At 47.9% G+C, this 23,508-nt stretch overlaps 1 protein-coding gene and 1 long non-coding RNA gene across 3 annotated transcripts in view; both read right to left on the bottom strand.

Annotated features, from left to right (window-relative positions):
- Positions 1–8,032, bottom strand: part of LOC144949086 (estrogen-related receptor gamma-like) — a 101,019-nt gene extending 92,987 nt beyond the window's left edge. The window contains exon 1 of one of the 2 annotated variants that reach the window (XM_078878920.1): positions 7,989–8,032. In XM_078878920.1, the coding sequence (XP_078735046.1) occupies positions 7,989–8,029 (41 nt within the window). In that variant the 5' untranslated portion in view covers positions 8,030–8,032. Of the gene's footprint in view, positions 1–7,866; positions 7,934–7,988 lie in introns of those variants that run through there. The other variant, XM_078878922.1, reaches the window with a different exon arrangement.
- Positions 3,171–4,477, bottom strand: LOC144949087 (uncharacterized). Its single transcript, XR_013640240.1, has 3 exons — positions 4,461–4,477; positions 3,349–3,388; positions 3,171–3,191 (listed from the first exon to the last, which is right to left on the bottom strand). It is a non-coding gene; the product is annotated as an uncharacterized LOC144949087 (long non-coding RNA).
- Positions 8,033–23,508: the final 15,476 nt, after the last annotated feature.

Genomic DNA, 23,508 nt, shown 5'->3' with positions numbered 1-23,508 from the left:
TCACGTGCTCTTGCTGCCCGGCGAAACGCGACACCTGGACATGGCAGGGCGAAGCGGACGACTCGTTGCCGTGCAGCGTCGCCCCTGCGGCACGCGATGCTCACATCCGCAGATGGAACGCGTGTCTCCCAACCCACCCCTGCCGCTCGATCCCCCGCTCACCCGCGTGCTCGCCCGCCCGCACGTCCGTCGCGGTGTCTGCTGCTGCTGCCGAAGTGAATGGAGATAGGCATCTGCGGCAGTTCGCGTACGGCGGCGCAGAGGGTCGCCGGGCGAGAATCGACGGTTCACGGTGACGATGCACATCACGCGGGCCGCTTTATGGAGCCGTCCGTCATGGGGCAAGTTCGTGCCCGTCACCTCGGGCCCTTCCCTGAGCAGTGAAATTTGCGCATTCTTGTCTTACCGGAGCTCGGGAAAGCCTTCAACAACAGGCAGCGCTATTGTTGCTACGGACATGCTATTTACTCACGATATCGTAAGAGTGAGCGTAAGTGAATCTTAATTTTTTTAGTAGCACCTTGGATTATAAAACCATCTCCCAAGAGCCGCACAGAAAAATAACGATGGTGAACACAACAAGCAAAACTCATTAAATATGCAAATGATACGATTTTGAACGTTTACAAACTCACTAAAGTATGCTTATTTAGTGTCCAAGAGCGTAGAGCAGTGCTGCAGCGGTTTGCGCAAAGGGTTATGAACTGAACTTGATTCCCGGTCACAGCAAATACCAGGTGGCGGAGTGACATCTGAACAGTGCCCAGGGTGGTGAAGTATGGCCACCTGCGGCTTGTTAAGGACTGCTTCGTGGCGTTATTCACATCCATTGCGGCTGTTGAAATAGAGTTTTTTTTATTACCGAATTGAAAAAAATGGTCTCTTGTTATTTTGTTTGCCGACTGATGGCCATGACCGAAAGTCACGGGGAAGCATTCAATGCAGCAGTGGACTGATAAAGGTGCGTACGTTATTAATAATATTACTTATTAGTGGCTAAAAGTAACATTTCATTACGCTGCACAAAACATTGGGAAGATGATAATCCCAAATTACGTTCATCAAGCAAAGACAGTAACATCACTTCCACGTATCGCAGCTTGAACAACAATTCAACTTTTTTCTAAAACGATAAACGTGAAACGGCAAGGTAGACGGACATTCCACAAGGCCGGCAATGCTGGGTGTGTCCAGCACGGTGTATTCGAATGATGGACAGCCCTTTGTAATGGCATTCGCATTCACTGCGCCGCACACACCCCATCAACCCTACCTACCTGTCAACGGCTGTCTGCCAAAAAAAAAACCCCAGCCAGTGTTAGTTTGCATTTTATTTCCGCAGTTACCAAAAGACACGGACGAGAAAAAAAACAGAGCCCGCAAAAATAATGGCACATGTCGTCCTAAGGTAAGGGCTTGCCTGGTAAGTGTCCGGTGACGGCAATAACCACAAAAAAACCCATAGCGGCCCATCAAGCCATCTCTGTAAATTCCATCACCAAAACCGCCACCCCCCCTCCCCCATTCGCAGTTGTGGCGCGCGCCGACTACAATCGCGGGCAGAGAGAAACCGGATCTAGAGCGCAGCCGTGGTCTCAGTTTCAAGTCATCTTCGCAGTTTGCGCCAATTAGACCGCGCGCGCGTTTTGTAATCACGACTGTTCCATGGAGGGCCCCCCCCTCCACCTGCCCCAGACGCATCCCCCTGCCCGCGAGCGGGTTAAATCATTTCGACACCAGGGGCGGGTGGTTATTTCGCGTGTCTATATCGAATTAGCACGCTGCCTCTCCGAAGCGTGGCAATCTTATGACACGTCCCGTAAGTGTCACGTGACGGCGGGGCGGGAAGAAGCGGTGTGGGGGGCGAAGCCATAAATAGGATGTCGAGCGAAGGGTTTTTTTTTTTACTCGCTGAACATTTTGTGTCCAAAGCTGCGAACGCTGCCGGTGTTAATGGAGAAGACGAAGAGGCACCGGATACGTTACACGACTCAAAACGTTTTCTAGGTGTGCTATATTAAATAAACACCTCAAGTAAGTTTGTACATTAAACAGAGATAAGATTGTTATTTTTTTTTACACGCAGAAACATAAGAACGTGTCCAAATAAGCTGTCAAATTTGTAATATGTCACAGGACTTCGGAAAGAATAAAAATAATTGTTCAGCCCTTCGTCAATCCACTGCTGGAGGAGCACCTCCCCGGGCCATGTGTTGGTCAGTGTTTTTATTTACAAATCATATTTCGTGTTTTAAGCACGTGGTGACTACAGCGGTCACTGGTGGCTGCGCAGGGGTCAAGAGAAGCCCATTCAATACACCAGAATAAATGCATTCGAGCAACCTCTATTCGATGCACGTACCCTGACCACAGGAACCGACGTGAATCGATTAATCTATGCGGCGTTATACTACACCCCCACCCCCCCGTCCTATGTAACACACCTGGTTGTCGCTAGAAGGGGTGGGAAAATCACTTTTTAAGCATGACTACGCCGAGCAATAATGAAGACAAACCAAATCAGGTGATTTGTGCAGATATCAAATCTTAGTCTGTGTGTGTGTTAAAAAAGATGAACAGAATTCACCGATTGGCCGACCTGATATTGTGGGCAGGAGGGGGAAGAATTTTGCGCCCATGAGTGGACTAAATGTGTGACGTCACCTTTCAGATGTGCTGCTGCGGCCGTCTGGAACGCCCTTCCTTCCGATATTAGGAGGCCACCCAGGAGCAATGCACTTTTAAGTCTGGACTGAAAACTAAATTTCTTTTGAACTGCTTTTCGTGCGCTAGTTTGTAGTCTTTCACCCGCACCTCCGATTAGCTCGGTTGGCTACGAACGGTGCGAAATAAGTTCAACGTACATACACAGTGGACTAGAGACCGAGAGAATGACGAAGTGAAATCCAGACTCCACTAAAATTCTGGAGGGTTGTCAGACTAAACCGGGGGTCAGCAAACCAAAATAACCACCCTCCCCCCGCCCGGCAGGCCATTACAACTGCAGGTACGACCAGCCGCACCTGCCGTGGGCTTCAACCGGATATCGCGTGACCAACAGGGCCTAGACAAACCAGTTATAGCGGCGGCACTGGTTGCAAGCGGCTCGGAGCAGTCATCGCCGCCCAGTGTGGGTACTCCAGCGATGTGTTTCGGCTCTCCTTGTTTGCACGTGGTTCCCGTATCTTGCACTGTGGAGGTTTAAATCAAGTTCGCACGCGTTGGGTTAACACAGCCATTGTTTATCCACTGCTGGGCGAAGGCTGTCGCCAGTGCTGCCGCCATCAATCCTACTGCTGCACAAAAACCGATCTTAATTGTTCCTCCTCCACCGACGGTTATACGTACGCGTATTGAACTTCTTTCGCACCGTGCATAGCCAGCCGTGCTAAATCGGAGGTGCGGGGGAAGGACGACACAAAAAAGCAGTTTAACAAAAAAACACATCCAAGAGGTGGGCCTCATGGATGTGTTCCCGACTGTGGCTGCCACTCTTGTCACCAGCCCAGTCCACCGACCATCACCCATCCCGTCGAGAAAAGTGTGGCGATCAAGCCCATTTACGATGCTCGTCACCGTGATGCGTCTGATTTGCGTTTTTTTTATCTGATCCACGTGCTCCTCTTTCTGTCTCCGAGTAGTTCCAAGCATGCTCCTCTCCGTGCTGCTTTGTGCACTTTTACACTTTTGTTCCATAGTATTTAACGTAATATAAACACGTACACACAATGCGCCCCATCACGGCAAATCTCGGAGCTAAGCGGGATGGAGCCGTCCTGGACAGTGCTTGGATGGACGGCCACCATGCACCGTCCATTGTTGGGCGAGGGCCTCCCCATATACTCGTGTGAGTCATCAGGATTATTTGAACGACGCTTCTCCGTGCTGTTAGCGCGGTTGGTAAAAGCGAGACGCATAGACAAAGCATAGCAGTACAGTACAACGGTAGTATTCTTCTGCCCTTCCCTCAACTGCCCACCACGTAGCCCTGCACTCCCTACGGCAACCTGTCTCGCGATTGGCACGGTTGCCCAGGTAAGGTGTGGAAGAAGTTCCACATGCATGCATATGGCGGTCACCCCCCACTGAAGCGCAATTCAGGCTCAACCTAGTGGAGCTCCTGATGTCTGACGTGATCACGTGCTTCCCAGGGTGGTTTGGTGTCAGGCAAGCGGGCATACGGCTGTTAAAACGTCGCACCACTTGCACCTCAATGGTCCTTAACGACTGGAAGCAACGGAGTGGATTGTCAGTTGTGTGATGGAAAGCCTAATGGAAATTGTGTAAATAATTAAAAAGGTAAACACACCATAATCAAATAGTCTTTAACTGGCAGAGCTCGCTGAAGGTAGACAGTGGCTTGTTAGCAACCTTACGGAGATATTATACATTAAGGAGGGGGAGAGGGTGGGGGTATGGAAAAACGTTTTACAACTCTCCGATGTATTTTCTGATTGCACCGTCGGTTTCGCCACGACGTCCGACGTTTCGCCCCACGCGTCTGGCGGGAGCTTTCCCCATTTCTTCAGTTGCCGAAGGAGCTGCCCGGCACGGCATGTGGAGCGAAACGTCGGGACGTCGGAGGCCGCCGACCTGACACCTGTCGTAACCCAAAGAAGAGACACCGGAGGGGTGTATACAGCACGAGCGCAGGGGACAACGAAAAAACGTACACAGTAGTATGTTTGACAGCTGTCAGGAATGGGGGGGAAAAAAGCGGTTGATAACCTTACGTAGTAGATTGTAGAGTATTGGACGGATGAAGGCGGCGAGTTCGATGTAAATGGCTCCGTTCTTACCCCGGGACAAGGAAAGCAGCAGCAGCAGCAGAGCGCGGCATCCACGTTTTGTAACTCTGCGGGTGGAGTTCTGGCAACCCCTGCACTGTCGCCACATGCGTTACACATAAATAACGCACAACAGCAATGCGCGTTCCGTAATGTGAAAACGAAACGTGATGTCGCCAATTTGTGTAAAACAATGTTCTGCAGGGACTGCAAAATACATGTGTACTGTATACTGCCCGTGGCCCAATCTCGTCATATCAAATAAGCCAAGTGGGGTAGAGCGTGAACAGTGCTTGGATGTCTTGACCACCGTGCACAACAGGTTGTTTTGTTATAGGCTGCAGCAGAAGGCCGATATTTCAAACCATCGGCAGTATATTTGTGTATGTACACATGGCAGGTACAGCATATTATACACTTTACTGAAAGTGGGACACGAATTATCTTCCGTATGGCATGTGTGCAGCCGTTTAGTTAATCAGCCGCTGCGTGAGTGCCACCACGTGTGGGGCACGTCATGGGTGTACAACTTTGACCACGCTGGTCAAGTGTGATGTTGGTGGACCGTAGTTACAGGGGCATAGAAAAGTACGGTTCCACAAAGGATTTTGCTGCCCCGTCCTCTGCTACCCACCGTGTAGCCCCCCGCAACACTGAACCAAGCAAGGCTGCAGGGATTACTACCGACTTTCACCCCACGGTGACGGCTTTAAGGGGGGATGGTGGGGGTTCGGACAGGCGGTGATGAAACTCCAAGAGATGAACCGTGAACTTCACAGTAACGGGGTGACAAACTGTGATTGGCATCTTAAGGACACTGCAAAGGTGCGGGGGGCGCGAGGGTCAGCAGGGTCGGCAGAAGAAAGGGGTCGAGTATTTTCAAATAAGGGCATGTTTGGAGAATTGGAGACCACAGGTAAGGGAATCTAAAAACTAAACTCTATTTAACCAGAGCTGCATCTCTTTATTCAGAAGTAACCTGGCCACAAACGATAGCTCAACGAAGTGGCGTATCACGTGGACATTTATAGCAACCAAATACTCTAAACGCATGCCGATTCTAAATGTGGAGGGGAAAAAACGGAGGACCACGAGAACATTTAAACTCCAAATATACAGCAGGCGTCAGGGTCGGGATTGACAACCGCGACCTCCTGTATACCAGGCGAGGTAGTTAACGTCTCCTAGCCACCGTGGCGCCCGAGTCGAGGCTGTGGTACGAATCTAAGACTGTGGTACAGTAAAGTGCAATTACGGATTCGCAGGGGAGAGGGAGGCGGAGTTAATCATTGGCAGAGGAGCAAAGGGTCTTGAACAAGCGAGGTACGCGGAACGCCTCGCTCTGTCGCACCGCTTAAACCAGTGGTTCTTCACCTGGGGTGCGAGATGCCCTTTCTGGGAGTGCGAGACACGGCCAGATTTTTTTTTCTAATGTAAATAAACGAAAAACAAATTAAAGCACGGGCACGCAAGTATAAACTACCGTTTCATCAATCCCTATGTATTTATTAACATTAAAATGTTTTATTGTTTTACGATTGAGAACCAAACGGGGTTCAAGGCTGCGGTAAAGGTGAAGAGAGCCACTGGCTTAAAACGATTGTGTGACAAGCAGGAAAAGGTTCTAGATGGGGCAGAAATCCTGGGAGCACCGTTCACATAACCCGAGAGGGCAAGCTGCTCCAATGTCAGGCCAAACAGCCCATCCGGCCTGCAGGACACTGCAGGATGATCCACGTAGCAAAAGTAGCTACTACATATGTAGTAGCTATGGGCCCCGCACTTTCAAGGGCTCCGCGCTAAATGCTTTCAAGCGATCAATTCCGGTTAAGCGATTCTGCACTTGCTCTATTACTATAGTACTATACCGCCTTCAACTTTTATGAACGACTGGGTGTTTCAGGTTAGCGATTTGTCGTGTTATCTGGCTGTATAGCAAATTAAAAAAATACAATTACTTTACCATGCAAGTAAAAACAAGTGGTTTAATTAGTTTGTTTTTATTGAGGGCCCCTTTAGAAACATATGCTACAGGCCCCGCACAAGCTTAATCCGGCACTGCTGCAGAACACACGTCATTGAGTCAATGCATCACCGCCCATGTCAGTGCCGTATGTAAAACTTCTTTCACACCATACTTAGCAGACCCGTGCCCCTACCACAACTCACGTTCGCCCATGTTGAAGACTACACAGCCCACGTCTCTCAACACATCCCAGTGTATGTAGCCATGTAAGTCCATACACCTCAGAGCCCACAGAGCGTATACAAATGGCATAAAACACAGTCAACGTTAAGCTCATACAGGCTATACAACCCAGGTAGCCCTTACGACACATGCAGTCCATCATGTATGCTATGAACTCGATATATACACACACACATATATCACTTACAATTCATGAATCCCGGACGGTCCATTCAACTCGTGTAAGTTCGTGGCAGTCCATGCAACCCGGCCCCAACAACCCAAACATCCCCAAGTAACCCACAGCTGCACTGCGTGATGCAGTCCATAGAGAAAACGTGTCCCCTATAGAGCTCGCCGAACCGATGCAGTTAATTCAGGTTTACACTATCCACATACACCCTGTCCTGTACAGATCACGATGCAGCCCTACGCAGCTTTACAACAGATCGTACAGCCCATGAAGTTCATACAGGTCATATCGTGTAGCAGGCTCCCCCACCCCAACGCAATCCTTCACAAGCACGTGCTGCTGCTGCTGCTACTGCCTGGACACGCATCGCCCCACAATTAGCCCCACATGTGTTCACCTCTCTCTCACTGACCACGCTTCACGCACACAGCCCCCGAGCGAATAAACCCACTCGCGAGCGCCACGGGCGTCCACAGCTCCAGGCGAATACGACAAGAGAAACGGGACACGGAACACGGAACACGGAACCCCCCCCCCGACACCACCAAAAAGACCGACGTCACCGGCAGGGGTCACAGCCGCCGCCGCGGTCACGCCTTGCCGGGGTGCTACCGCTAGGAAAGCCGCGGGGGCCCGGCGAGGCCTAGGTCCGCGCCGGGCTGTGGAGCGCGGCGGAGACGAAGCGCGGCTCCACGTACCCACGGACCCCGGCGCACGGCGGGGATCCGCGGGGACGCGCAGCGTGGGCGAGTCTGGAAGGGGTCGGGCCCCGGGGTAGGCAGAGCGAGAGCGGCGGGGGAGGACGCGGGGTCGCTCGTACCTGTGTCTCGGGCCGCCCGCACGCCGCCTGCGGTGCACCATGTCCGCGGTGACGTCACGCGTCACGTGGCCACGCCCCCCCCTAAGCCCCCCCCCCCGCCGCACTTATGCCACCCTCCCACCATTCACAATCAGAATGTTTATTTAATTCGGGATGAATCCGATGGGCAATAAAGTTCTTTTATTTTAAAATCCTTTATATTAAGTTCACTTGCTTGCTTGCGCGCTTACGACCGTGCAAATCTTTCGGTCGTTTTTTAACCCACTTCCCGTGATCCAATCGAGCTGACATTTTGTACACAGACTCGTTGTGCGTGACAATTCATTTTCGTGAAAAAATTTTTTCCAAAATTTTCCACTTTTTAGGAAAAAAAAAATTCATATTTAATTTAAAATACCAATGTCATAAAAATGTAAACTCTTACTCAAGAAAAACAGAAATGAATAATACAATAAAACCGATGCCACGCATATAAAGGATTTATAGTGAAAAACTTTGTTTTTCCGGGTTAATTTTTTACAGGTGTCCAGCAGGGGCAGGTCAGAACGTCACGACAACGAACAATGCAGCATTTTAACACGTAGGCTTTCGCCACCAGTATTATTCATTACAAAGGTTAGATGGCGTTATGTATGTGTCGCAATCCTCCACCACCCGACACGGCCAATCAGTAAAAAAAAGTGTGTCACGTTGGCAAAAGACAAATAGTTCACTACTTTAGCCCACCGGTGTGTTGAAGAGTGAATCCACACCATTCATAATTTGAATATGACGTTTCGCTGGCTATTACATCCAGCATCTTCGGGCGATTTGCCAGACGAGTGAAGCCACCCACGTGGTTCTGGTCTTAAATAGTGCAGGATGACGTCATCGTTGTTGAACCCCGTCAGGATTCGAGATCAGAGGTGGGGGTGAATACAATAAGGTAACAGATCACTAATCAGCCACTTAGCATGTGACTCACCTGTAAGGAATTGCAGTGTGTGTTGTGTTTTACTTAATAATACGCTTCCAGGCTGCGCTGAGTCTATAGCTATCACAGCGATAAAAAAAAATATTTGAATTCTTCTCAATTTCAATTGATTCTCTAACTAATCTTGGCCAGTAATAATTCGTTCTGCATAACACTTCAACGTTATCACAATCAATTGGATGTCTTCGTTGGCAAACATGCTCTGCCACTGCTGACAGCTGTGTTTGGGATAATTTAATGTTTCTTTGGTGTTCTTTTAGTCTTATGCAAATGTTACGTCCCGTCTGTCCAATATAACACTTACAACATAAGCAATTGATCCGATATCCACCTTCTGTTGATAATTCCGGTAATTCATCTTTAGTACAAGACACTAGTTTTATTATTCACTTTAATCTTGATTTGAAGCTTTCGTGACTGTAGGAATCCATACTCTTTGGTTCTTTCGGTAAAGTCACGTAGGTATAATATTTTGCTTTTGCAAAAGACGTCCTTATTTGTCAGTAACTCCCGAGATAAATGGTATTTTAATTGTTTTGATAATCTGATCACTTTCAGTAGTATTTTTGTTCGATGTTGATTTGGCATTCAATGCCCTGTTAATTTGAGCGTTATTGTAGCCACTTAGTCTCAGTGCTTCTTCAACATGATTAATCTCTTTCCCTAAATTTTCACCATCTGACACTGTCTTTGCCCGATGTATGATGAGTGTCTTGAGGAGAGAGGATTTCTGTGCTGGGTGATGATGCCAATCTGCATTCAGATAGGCATCTGTGTGCATTATTTTGTCATTTTGACCGGGTCCGGGGGGGGGGGGGTTAAAAAGTCCCCGTGTGTACAGGGAGGGGGAGAGGGGTCAAGTTTTGACAGATTTTTTGCGTTCGTACCAAATGGATGGGCCCCATAATCGGAGGTGCTGGGGAAGGGCAACAAACTAAACACACAAAAAGCATCTTCTTGGTTATTTCGGTAAAGTCACGTAGAAGGGAAGTAATAAAATAATACAAATAAAACAATAAAATAATTCTCACGACGTTTCGGCCACAACGCAAGCAGCCGTCCTCAGGTGAAAACCAGGTCTGTCGAGGCGCCTTCCCTTCTACGTGACTTTACCGAAAGAACCAATAAGATGAATCCCTGCAGTCACGAAAGCTTTAAATCGAAAAAAAAAACTAAAACACAAAAAGCAGTTCTCAAGAAACATTGTTTTTTTGCAATCTAGATGATTTAAAAGTGCACAGCTCCTCCGGTGACTTCCTAATATCGGAAGAGCGTTCGAGACGGCCGCATACGCGCGTCTGAAATCGCAGTGATGGTCTTTGTCCGATGACCAGCCAAAAGCCGCTGTTGGAGGTTGACCAGAATGAATGTACGTGATAGTTGACGCTCCTGCTTTCACCCACACCCCCCTCTTTCACAGCCCGACCGCATCGCTTACCTCTTCACTCAATCTCTCCCATTAATCTGTGAACCCACTTCACTCACTCACCCCATGGAACCCCCTTAATTTGCCCACAGCCTCCTATCTCTATCACTCCACACATTCCTCTCCCTCGCCCCCACATTTCCCTTCTCGCTTTACCCTCCCCCCGCTCTCACTCACGCAACCCCCCATTCTCACTCATCCCGACCCACACCCTCACTCACTCCTCCTCCTCCACCCTCACCCACACACTCACCCTACTCTCACTCACTCCATCGCCCCCCCCACTCTCACTCACCCCAACCCACACCCTCACTCACTCCTCCTCCACCCTCACCCACCTACACACTCACCCTACCCCCACTCTCACTCACTCTATCGCCCCCCCTCACTCTCACCCACCCCCCTACTCTAACTCAGCCCACTGTCACTCACCCCAACCCCCACTCTCACCCACCCCATACTCTCACGCAAACTACTCTCATCCCCCCTTCACTCTCACTCACCCCACTCCCCCCACCCTCACCCACTCTGACTCACCCCAACCCCCACTCTCACCCCCCCCTCCATTCTCACCAATCCCACTCACCCTCCACCCTCTCACCCCACTCTCACTCCACTCTCACTCACCCCAACCTCCACTTTCACTCACCCCACCCTTCTACTCTCACTCACCCTCCACCCTCTCACTCACCCCCTCTCACCCCCCCACCCCCACTCTCACACCACTCTCACTCACCCCAACCTCCACTTTCACTCACCCCACCCCCTCTACTCTCACTCACCCCACCCCCTACTCTCACTCACCCCACACTCACACACCATCCCCCCCCCCCCATTCTCACCCCCTCCACTCTCACCTCACTCTCACTCACCCCAACCCCCACACCCCCCCTCCACTCTCACTCACCCCACCCTCTACTCTCACACCCCCCACTCTCACCCCACTCTCATTCTCACCCCCCCCCCCCCACTCTGACTCACCCCACTCTGACTCACCCAACTCTCACTCACCCTAAACCCACCTCTCACTCACCCCCCCGCTCTCCTCTCCATTCTCAGTAACCCCCATTCCCATCCCGAACCCAAACATGTTGATATCCTCGTAAAAGCTAAGACAAACACCCACACTGTATGTCTAAACGCATGCTGAGAATCTGCACTAGTCGCAGGACGAAGAACACCGAAATGCTGGAGGGGAAATGCCCAGACTTCAGCTCACGGACTGGAAAGAAATATACATTGAGGTCTGAAAGGAAGGGAGAAAAAATAACCGTCGTATATAGGTCCACAAATATTTAGAAAATATATATATCTCTAAACAAATACTTAGCTCTGAAAAGAGATTCGTCAAAGCGCAGAACATCTTCTCAGCTCATAGAGAACAGCATGCCTGAGTCTCATAAAATTCACGAAGCCCACAGGAATGGTCTGTAGGGTATTGGGGACGTGTTCTCAATTTTTGGATCAATTCGATAACAGATCTGAAAATCGGGCCTAAATAGGGGAATTCGTATGATCCGATAAAAATATATATTGATTGGGATTGATACAAAATGTATGATGGTGTCACAGGAAGTGACTTCACTCTAAGTGATCGGGTTGTATCACTTTTGTTCGCACGAAGACGCGCTATGTTACTGCACAATGTAAATCATCCGAATATCCACCCAAATATCTCTACATTAAAAAAAAAATCTGAAATGTTTAAATCCAAAACTCATCCGTAGTCTGTATCTGGTTGTCCAAAATCTCTGATCTCCGTGTTGTTATTTTTTGTTTCTCAATATAATTCCAAGCGTGACTTTTCCCACGTATTTGATTACCTTCGTCATGTTCTATCTGCTGCTGCGTGTCGATCAACTTGCAAGCGCATTCTCGACAGGACACAAGGTAAGATTCATAGTGTCTGCGAAGAGTAGTTGACACCTGACCCACGCTAATTGCACGCACAAAAAAAAAGATTTAGCTAAATAAAAATATATAGACTAAATAAATAAAGCAGACTCCCAACGGGCATAACCCACTTGCAGTTAATAAGGAAATGCCCTACATGTGCTTACAGTACGTGGAAAAAAAAAACACGTTGAGAAAAATACATAGTAAAATAACAATCCAGATTCAGACCAGTATTGACGTGGACGGGTATGAGTGTGGGTCTCAGATGTTGTGCTAAATGAGGATGGTGAGATGGATTCTTGGGGATCGCGTGACTTGGATCGCCTGGGATACGACGGGGAAGAAGGCACGAGTGGTGGCTTAGAGGAGACGTGGCACGAGGCCACGATGGAAAACCACCACGTTGAAAGAATCCGAATCCGCATTTACACTGGAGGAATCCGATAAGCTATGAAGCTCTTTGCTCACCGATGTTCCAGTATGGGGCAAGGTCAGAAGAAAGGCAATGAACCACGGACACACCGTGGCGGAGAGCGAGAAGCCAGGCCGAGAGAAAGAGGCATTTCGAAAAAGGTGAACCAGGATTTTAAAGAGTGCAGCCCATGTCGAGATCAACCAGGACAGGAATGAACAGAGACGGACGTTCATGAAAGCAGCCCGCCACGCGAGTGAAAAAAAAAATCCCGGGAGTGAGAAACAAAAAACTCCCCCAATAATAATAGTAGTTAATGATGAAAAACCACACAATAGGCCGTTTGTACGGCAAGTGCTAATGGCATGTGACAGCACCTGGTCATTCAGCCTCTCACCCCGTGGCCCCTCCTCACCTCGCCTCCTCCTCCTCACCTCCACCCCGACATCCCGTTATCGCTTCACTTTACACCCGCACGCGTGCCCCCACAACACCCCACCCCTACCCCCTTCACGCCTTGAGAAGCTGCCACCTCGAGTGTGGAGTGGCACTGCGGGTCGCACAAACGGGTGGCTCGCACTCGCTAGCCCCCCTGCCCTCCCACCCCATCTCACCCCCGGGAGGTGAGAGGGCACGTGTGATCCAACAGGGCCACTCGACCGCCGGGTATTTTCAGTCGAGAGAGTTTGAGATTGCACGCGTCGTGTTTACCTCCACGGAGCAAAAGTGCGCAAGAAATTCGCGTTTCATGGGCTTTTTTTTGGTGTTACGACGAATTTAAGGCGTTTTCCTACACCGCGGCATGCACATTGTTCGTGTGCGCCTATAGGCTGCCACGGGGCAATGGAATGATGCGATGAGATAGGATGCGAGTCGCGTTCAGTTGCTGGGCCATTTAAGCGCCCATTCAAATGCAAATCATTGTCGTTATGAGACGTGTCATGCACAAGGGTCGGCTATCCAAGCACTATGCAGGCTCAATTCTGCTTAGCTTCCCAGATCTGATGGGATCGGGAACATTACAAGTGATTTGATCGGATGCATTCAGAAGGGAAATCATCATCATCATCATCGTCGTCGTCACACATGGTCATTCAACTGCTGGATTATGGCCTCCTCAAGTCACCACCACCTCTCATAACCATGCGATTCTACAATTAACCAGGCACCTTCATACAAACTGAATTTTATCTCCTTATTATGTACGTATGTATGTATGTATGTTGAACTTCTTTCGCACCGTACGTAGCCAACTCTGCCAATCGGAGGTGCGGGGGGAGGACAACCAACTAAACACAAAAAGCAGTTCTAAAGAAATTAGGTTTCAAACGAGATTATTTAAATGTTACAAAGCTCACAGTGGCTTCCTAATATCGGAAAGGAAAGAGCGTTCCAGACGGCCCCAAATTTGGATGTCTTCTCATACGTTGGCTGCCACTCCACTATTAATCCAGACCATCGTTCATCATCACTCCGAGCCGTGTCGTGTCCTGGCCCAAGCCCGCTGACTTTTCGTAATATTTTGGATGAGAAAGGAAATATCCGTGGAATATGCTTATACCGCATTGATTTTATTGACATTGTTTAGATTATTTTGCTGCTATAAATGTCCACGTGTTAGCCACTTCTGTTGAGCTGTCGTTTGTGGCCAGGTCGCTTCTGAAATATGAATTAATACATCAGTGGGCTTTACCTGCTTAGATTTGAAGCTTTAGTGACTGCAAGGATTCATACTCTTTGTTTTTTTTTGGTAAAGTCACGTAGGTAAAAAAATACATGAAAACAACTAAATTAAATCACGACGTTTCGGGCGCAACACAAGCGTCCATCATCAGGTGGGTGGTAGCAGCAGGTTATGCTTTTCCACCTGATGATGGACGCTTGTGTTGCGCCCGAAACGTCGTGATTTAATTTAGTTGTTTTCATTTACTTTATTTTTTTAGTTTGGTTTATTTGTATATTTTTTTAAGGGATTTGTTTACACTTCCTATACTTGTAACTCCTGTCGTGTTTTTGTGTTTTTTGTTGTTGTAACATTCTGACCCGCCCCTTCTGGACACGTGTGAAAAAGAGCTTCATAGCTCATCAGATTCCTCCTGCAGTATAAATAAGTACTCTGATTCTGAAATGTTACACGGACGGTCCCGTTTAGCAAAGTTGCCCGACTATTTTGCACGAGAGATCCGTGGTGCGTGTGCACTGGAGGTCTATCCGGTGCGGTGGCTATGAGATGTTAACTACCTCGCCTGGTATACAGGAAGTCATGGTTCTAGATTTGAAGCTTTCGTGACTGCAAGGATTCATATTCTTAGGTTTTTTCATTTTACTTTTATTAATTTTAATTTTAATTTTTTACCTACGTGACTTTACCGAAAAAAACTTAAGAATAGGAAGTCGTGGGTTTGATCCCGACCCTGGCGTCTCCTGGAGTTTGCGTGTCTCTCTCCCCGTGATCGCGTGGATTTTTCTCCGGGTCCTCCGTTTCCCACCCTCATCTAGAATCGTGCGTTTAGAGTGTGTGGCTGCTATACATTTACACACAAATGAGCCACTTCGTTGAGCTATCATTTGTGATAGCCACGTCGCTTCTGAAAACAAGCTACATAGCTCAGTGGGCCTTACCTGTTAAAATATAAAAAAAAATTGTGTCAGTTTTTATCCTGGCCGAAGCGAAATGTCTCCTTGATGGCATCTGAACAAACTCGCTGCAGAAACGAAAGTCAAGGTCACGAGATCAAATTCCCCACCGGTGTGCACCGTACTCTGCGAATCGCTGGTCAATACGGCGAAGAGTCCCTGAGACACAGTGACAAGCGGAGCGTCAGACATCAATCAAACGAGACGGGATTCCATTTTCTGTCAAAACAAATGATGCGGCGATGCTGGGTTGGCAGTAGCGCACAAGTACACAAAACAACAACAACAACAACAGCAACAACAGCAACTATTCAACGCAGTCGTTAACAGCGCTGTTGCCTTAAAAATAAGAAATAAATTTAGACCAGGTGACGTTTCAGGCAAAGGCCCTTCGTCATAACACATAGAAAAGTCAGAGAGATGCGGTGGATAAGAGTTGTAGAAGGCACTGTAAGGATTCCCTCGTTATTCGCGAGGGATGCGTTCCGGAGATAAATGTGGATAGCTAATTTTGCGGACAATAATATTGGCCTCCGGAAGCATATCTTATAAATAAATTACCTTAAATGAATACGTAAATTAAGCTATTCATTACCTGAAACTCATCATAATAACACGAAATGTTACAATTGGTTATAATAAACATACGGTAAATACAAAATAAGTATGAAAGTATTAAATAATAGTTTATAAATTAACTTAACCTTAATCTCATCACTTTATCTTATCGCTGGGAGAAGGAGGGACAGAGAGAGAGAGAGAGACAGAGAGAAAATTGAGAATGAAGAGGACGAGAGGTGACATTGACAGAGATGAGAGAGGCGAGATGATGTGGCAGAAGGCCATGAAGAGATTTAAAGACAAGCGTCGTGTGGGAGAAGTTCAAGTTCATTTATTAGGTATAGCCCTGTGAGCCATTCGGCTCTTGAATCGGGGGGAACCGCAACAAACAAAAAACAAAAACATGAACAAGAAAACATCTTAAAGTGACTATGTGCAAACAGAAAATCCAAAAAAAGACGGCTAAATATTGCAGAAAAAGCACCGTACACCAACACTGTGTGCAAAAATCCCAGTAGGATGCAAGTCAAACAACAACAACAACAACAACCACAAGACAACTTAGATTAAGGCCATCAGTCTACCTGTGTACTACAACAAACAAACATGGCCAAACCAAAAAAACTTTTCGAAAATCACCAAAATAAAGCCATAAAAGCAATGTAACAGTGATCATAGGAACTGTGACCGAATTTTCACAATAAACGACGTGAACAACATGTACTACCAAACTCTGCAGCCATATCTGGCTGCATGAGTCACTCCACAACAGCAGGAGCGTCAGTCGGAGAAAACCGGTAGGCACCCACAGAAAAATCTACGTGCGTGAGATGGGAGAGAAGGCAACATTCTATCCCATACAGACGGACAGAGGTGTGGACTCGAGTCATGTGACTTGGACTCGAGTCAGACTCGAGTCATGAATTTGATGACTTGCGACTCGACTTGGACTTGCATAACAATGACTTTGTCCCACCTCTGAGATGTGGACTCGAGTCATGTGACTTGGACTCGAGTCAGACTCGAGTCATGAATTTGATGACTTGCGACTCGACTTGGACTTGCATAACAATGACTTTGTCCCACCTATGAGATGTGGACTCGAGTCATGTGACTTGGACTCGAGTCAGACTCGAGTCATGAATTTGATGACTTGCGAGTCGACTTGGACTTGCATAACAATGACTTTGTCCCACCTATGAGATGTGGACTCGAGTCATGTGACTTGGACTCGAGTCAGACTCGAGTCATGAATTTGATGACTTGCGACTCGACTTGGACTTGCATAACAATGACTTTGTCCCACCTCTGCAGACGGAATAGATGGGGTGGGGGGGGGGGGATGCGGGGGGTTCCACATTTGCTATACTGCTTTCTTCTGTGGAAAGTAAAGATGCACCCCTAACAGGCATAGAGACGGACGGGCGGACAGGGAAAAGCTAACGGATTCCATAACAGAAGTTTTTTGGGTTAAATCGCGTAAATATAATTGCGTCCGTAACCCAACACCACCCGAGACAGCCAATTAGTAAGGTTTGTCCCGTAAGCAGCACGTGTCCATATTCTTTGGTTGTTTCGGTAAATTCACAAAGATAGAAAACATAAAAGTGAATACAAACATCACGACGTTTCGATCGCTACACAAACGTCGCGATGTTTTTATTCACTTTATTATTATTATTATTATTTTCTATCTACCCTGACTTTATCGATAGAACCAAAGAATATGAATTCCTGCAGTCACGAAAGTTTTAAGTCAAAATTGAACACGCGTCCAATGAGTTGCTACTCAAAAACGTCCGGTGTGTTGGAGAGTAAACCCACCGCATTCACGAGTCGAGCACGATGTTTCGGGGGCGATTGCAAACCAGCTTCGCTGGACGATTTGCCAGAATGGTGTGAATAAGTCTGCCGGCGGTTAACGACACATTCATCTTCTTGGTTCTTTCGGTAAAGTCACGTAGAAGGGAAATAATAAAATAATAAAACTAAAACATAATAAAATAATTCTCACGACGTTTCGGCCACAACGCAAGCAGCCGTCCTCGGGTGAAGAGCAGGTCTGTCCTGTTCTTGAAGAACAGGTCTGTCGGAAAGACAGCGTCTGAATTCAGACGTTGTCTTTCCGACAGACCTGTTCTTCACCCGATGACGGCTGCTTGCGTTGTGGCCGAAACGTCGTGAGAATTATTTTATAATGTTTTATTTTTATTATTTTATTATTTCCCTTCTACGTGACTTTACCGAAAAAACCAAGAAGATGAATCCCTGCAGTCACGAAAGCTTTAAATAGAAATTTGACACACTCATATTCAAGCGATCTAACCACTTAAACCCCCCCCCCATCCTTTATTGCGGATAATATTGGTCGTGAAAGCCGCACGCGTTAAAGGGGCCGTCCATAAATGACGTCACAGCACCTAGGGGGGGGGGGGCGGTCAGACATTTGTGACGATGTGTGACGAGGGGGGGGGCGTTTGAGAAATATGACGTCACATCAAAATGCGCAACTTTAAATAAATATAGACAACACGTTCTATTTTATTAAATAGACTTTTTAATAAATGTTTTCTCCTACAACATCAGAGTGCAGAGCTTTGTGACGTCATATTTGAGGGGGGGGTCTGACTTTTTGCGACGCCGTGTGACGAAGGGGGGGGGGGGGCGGTCAAAAATCGTCCAAAATCGCGTGACGTCATTTATGGACGGTCCCAAAGCTGTCTAGAGTAGCATCGTACGCTCCTCTCATCCTCAGGTCGGAGCGCGTTAATAAGCGCGGTGCTGTGGGGGGGTCTAAGTGAATTGTGTGCGGCGTTATAGGTCAAATTACCAAGTCCTCAATGAATAATTTCACTGGCCCATACGGTGAGGATCAATAAATCAATGAGTTCTATTATTTAAACCCGGATGGGAATCCATCGAGAACGATAGGGCATCGCGCGAAGGGAGATCTGGGGTGGGGTGGAGGGGTTGAAAGAAAAACAATAAAATACGCAGCAGCAGTTCGGGTAACAGAAAGGGATGAAGGGAATGTTCGTCAAATGAGAATATTTATTTATACTGGAGGAACCCGATTAGCTGCAAAGCTCTTTTTTTAATCCTTTATATTAAGTTCGCGTGCTTGCTTGCTTGCTTGCATGCTTGCTTGCTTGCTTACGACCGTGCAAATCTTTCGGTCGTTTTTAAACCCACTTCCCGTGATCCAATCGAGCTGACATTTTCCACACAGACTCGTTGTGCGAGACAATTAATGTTCGTGAAAAAAAATTCCCAAAATTTTACACTTTTTAGGCAAAAAAAATGTATTTTACATATATTCAAATAGAACTCATTCATGGCTTTGGCTGAACGTCACAGTGTAAGAGCCCAGAGCGTAACTCCTCCACAGGCCGTGGCGGAGTAGCGCAGTTGGTAGCGCCCTCGCTTCCTATGCCAAAGGTCGCGGGATCGATCCCCGCGTCCTCCACAGGCGAATATATTTTTAAATCCTTTATATTAAGTTCGCTGCCACGCATATAAAGGATTTATAGTGAAAAACTTTGTTTTTACGGGTTATACTTATTACAGATGCCCAATAGGGGTGGGTCAGAACGCTACAACAACAAACGCAATACAAAAACACGATAGGACTGCAAAGTTTCGATTTAAAGCTTTCGTGACTGCAGGGATTCATCTTCTTGGTTTTTTCCGGTAAAGTCACGTAGAAGGGAAATAATAAAATAAAACATAATAAAATTATTTTCACGACGTTTCGGCCACAACGCAAGCAGCCGTCCTCAGGTGAAGAACAGGTCTGTCGGAAAGACAGCGTCTGAATGACGCTGTTCTTCCGACAGACCTGTTCTTCACCTGAGAACGGCTGCTTGCGTTGTGGCCGAAACGTCGTGAGAATTATTTATAATGTTTTATTTTTATTATTTTATTATTTCCCTTCTACGTGACTTTACCGAAAAAACCTAGAAGAGGACTGCAAAGCATTGAAAAAGTAAACGTCTAATAATACAGCGGTGGCGCACACTAGCACGCTGTCAAACCTCGTGATTTCACACTGAGAGCGGGGGGCCACGGCTCACGCTAGCGGCGACTGATATCTGAATAGTGAAACAGAGTTTAGTCGTTGATATCTGAAGCGCTCCTGATCCACCCACCGTCACCAAGCGTGGTGAAGTATGGTCAAACCACCGCGCATGACCCGCTCAGTGTTTGGAGGCCCTCGTCTCGCAGTGGATTGACAAAGGGGATTGTTCTTCTTGGTTCTTTCGGTAAAGTCATGTAGAAGGGAAATGTTAAATTAAGGTAAAATATAAATAATAAAATAATTCTCACGACGTTTCGGCCACAACACAAGCAGCCGTCCTCAGGTGAAGACCAGGTCTGTCGGGGAGATAGCGTCTGAATGAAACACCACCACGCTTGGAGCGTATATTTAAGCTGGGTTGGAAGGGGAAGAGCGCCTTGACAAAAGCATTTGCATGTCCAGAGGAATTTAGCATATTTATGGGAAATGCAGATATGTGATTAGTACTACTTGTGAAATGCGTAGGAGGTGCTTTAAATCGAAATTTAAAGGGGATTGTTGTTATGGTTATAGTCGAAACGTAAGCAGGGATGAAGGCGCAGCCATGCAATGGCTTGCTCATGCCACTGCTGGCGGGAAGGGCCATCAGACTCCCTGGAAGAGAAGGCAAGAATCCACGCTCAAACCCCGACACACGCCAAGTGCCGATGGACTAACTAATATGATTCGTTCTGAATTTTTGTACATGGGAATGATCCGGAATATATTTCAGTTTAAAATGTATATATATAAAAAAATGTACCTGTATAAATGTTGTTTTCAATAAAATCTGAAAATTGGAGAGAGAGAGAGAAAAAATAATATAATTTTTGTTGTTGTTGTTCAATCCCCGTACAATGTGCAATATTTACAGATATAGTCGGCGCCGCATTAGTTCTGCTCCTTGAAAATGTTCCCACAGGAAAGTGCTGCTAACATTTATAATTTGCTTTTGCAAATGACGCTGAACAAACACAATGCGGTGTTTTCATGTTTAAATTACGGCCTCCCTAGACCACAAGCTCTCAGCAGAGCTCCCATCCATCCATCCGAGTTTTCTTACCTCATAGTGGGGGGCGGGGGGGTCACATCAGACGGGGGAACGGGAGGGGGGGGGGGGGTGCCCAGAGAGACACACAGGGACACACAGAGACAGACACAGCCAGTAGTGAGCCACCGTGTGAGTGAGCCATTCTGTGAGTGAGCCGCATTGTTAGTGAGCCACAGTTAGTGAGCCGCCGTACTGGTGAGCCACTCTGCCTCACAGTAAGCCGCTTTCTACGTGAGTCACTCTGTATGTTCCACTGTGTTAGCGAATCCACGCTTTTTTTTTAGTGAGCCGTCACTTTCCAAATCCTCCTTGTTTGCCCGCGCCACCGAATTTACTGCGCAACTCACCGCTTGCGTCGCCCGATGAGCTCGATCCACGGCGTCTCCCGTCCGCGCCACTCGGCTCCCACAACATTCTCGATCCGATTTTCCCCGACGCAACGACGGCCGGGATCGCCTGCGGTGGGTCGTGGTGGTGGTGGTGGGTGGTGGGTGGTGTTGGGTGGTGGGTGTTGGGTGGTGGGTGGTGGTGGTAGGTGGTGGTGGTGGTAGGTGGTGGTGGGTGGTGGTGGTAGGTGGTGGGTGGTGTTGGGTGGTGGGTGTTGCGTGGTGGGTGGTGGTGGTAGGTGGTAGTGGTGGTGGGTGGTGGTGGTAGGTGGTGGTGGTGGTAGGTGGTGGTGGGTGGTGGTAGGTGGTGGGTGGTGTTGGGTGGTGGTGGTGGGTGGTGGTGGGTGGTGGTCGTGGGTGGTGGTGGTGGGTGATGGGTGGTGGTGGTGGGTGGTGGTGTTGGGTGGTCGGTGGTGGTGGGTGGTGGTAGGGGGTAGTGGTGGTGGGTGGTGGTGGTGGTGTTGGGTAGTGAGTGGTGGTGGGTGGTGGTGGTGGTGGGTGATGGGTGGTGTTGAGTGGTGGGTGGTGGTGGTGGGTGCTGGTGGTGGTTGGTGGTGGTGCTGGTGGTGGTGTTGGGTGGTGGTAGGTAGTGGGTGGTGGGTGGTGTGTGGTGCTTGGTGGTGATGGGTGATGGTCGGTGGGGGGGGGGGGGTTCGCTTCAGGGAGTATTTCCTATTTTTGTTTTTCTTTCCCATATATCCCCCCCCCCCCCCCCACTATAAAAAAATATAATTGACCAAAAAAAAATGTAAAAAGAAAAATAATAAATTTCTTCTTCAAATGGGAAAAACCACGCGGTGTGAAATGGGATCACAATTCTAAGGAGGTTGACCGCAGGGCTGACGGGCTTGGCTGCTGGGCTTGTGCCTCTCTGCTGAACAGTGCCGGAGCCTCGGCTGGCGCGGGACCCGCCGAGCAAAGGGACGCGAATGAGCTGTCAATCACGGGCCTGCACTTTTACGAGCGCGCGAATCCGGGCAGCTGTCAGTCTGGCCCATCGCTCGCTCGCTCGCCCGTTCCTCACACGCCCGACGGAGGGAGAGAGGTGATAGAAGAACGTGGGGGGGGGGGGGGTGGGGTCAAGGTGGGGGGCATAGCCGGTTACAGGATTTACTACTACTATTTTTATTTTACCAGGTAGAACCCACTGAGCTTAACAATGTTAGCAATTTATTTTACCAGGTAAAGCCCATTGAGCTGTACAATATTAACTATTTTTATTTCGCCAGGTTAGGCCAACTGGCCTACATAGCTCCTTTGCAGAAGCGATCTGGTTATCACAAATGATAGCTCAACGAAGTGGCTTATCAAGTGGACACTTATAGCAGTGAAATACTCTCTAAACGCGCGTCGTTTCTAAATGTGTAAGGAAAAAGCAGGTTGACCCGGATAAAAATCCACGCGAACTCAAAAGTAAAACAACAGGCATCAGGGTCGGGATCGGGATCGAACCCACAACCTCTTGTATACCAGGCGAGGTAGTTAACATCTCACCGCAGGTGGCTTGATGGATGCAAGGATGAGTTTGCGCACAAAGCTGTTGGGTGTCGCTTTGTCGTTCCTGGGTCTCTGACTGATTTCCCACAGGCGAATGCTCAGCTCTCCCTCTTCCTGTTTTCAACGTCCTTCATTTCAATTCTCAAAAATGGAATTAAACGAACTAAAAAATTGTGGCGATGTGCAATGGATTCGTCATGAAGATGAACGTGGATTCAAACGAATGTGCACAATTACATTGTAGATTTATTCGTGAATTAATATTGATTCTTACGCTCATGATAAATTCACAGGATTGTGCGTGAGAAAATTGATTATTTTACGAATTATGCAAATTTTACGTCAATTATTTGATGGAAGGTTTTGGTTAATGGGTCAACCATGCCATTAGGTAGTTTCATTCATAAAACAAACATACAAAGGTAAAGGTGCAGCACTGAAATTGCTTTCTCACGCCACTGCTAGTGGAAGGGCCTCCGCTAGAGAGAGCTCAAGAGACTCACTCTAGGTAGTGCATTGGCCTACTCTTCCATGCTGCCACAGACGTCTTCGAATAGGTGGAAGTACCCCCACTTTACCCCACCACACGTGACCTGCCGGTCATAGACCTACACCCATTTATCT

The sequence above is a fragment of the Lampetra fluviatilis genome, chromosome 52, assembly GCF_964198595.1.
Source record: "Lampetra fluviatilis chromosome 52, kcLamFluv1.1, whole genome shotgun sequence".
Classification (NCBI taxonomy): Eukaryota; Metazoa; Chordata; class Hyperoartia; order Petromyzontiformes; family Petromyzontidae; genus Lampetra; species Lampetra fluviatilis.
The sequence above is the reverse complement of the archived record's forward strand: the minus strand, read 5'-3'. Positions and strand labels throughout refer to the sequence as shown.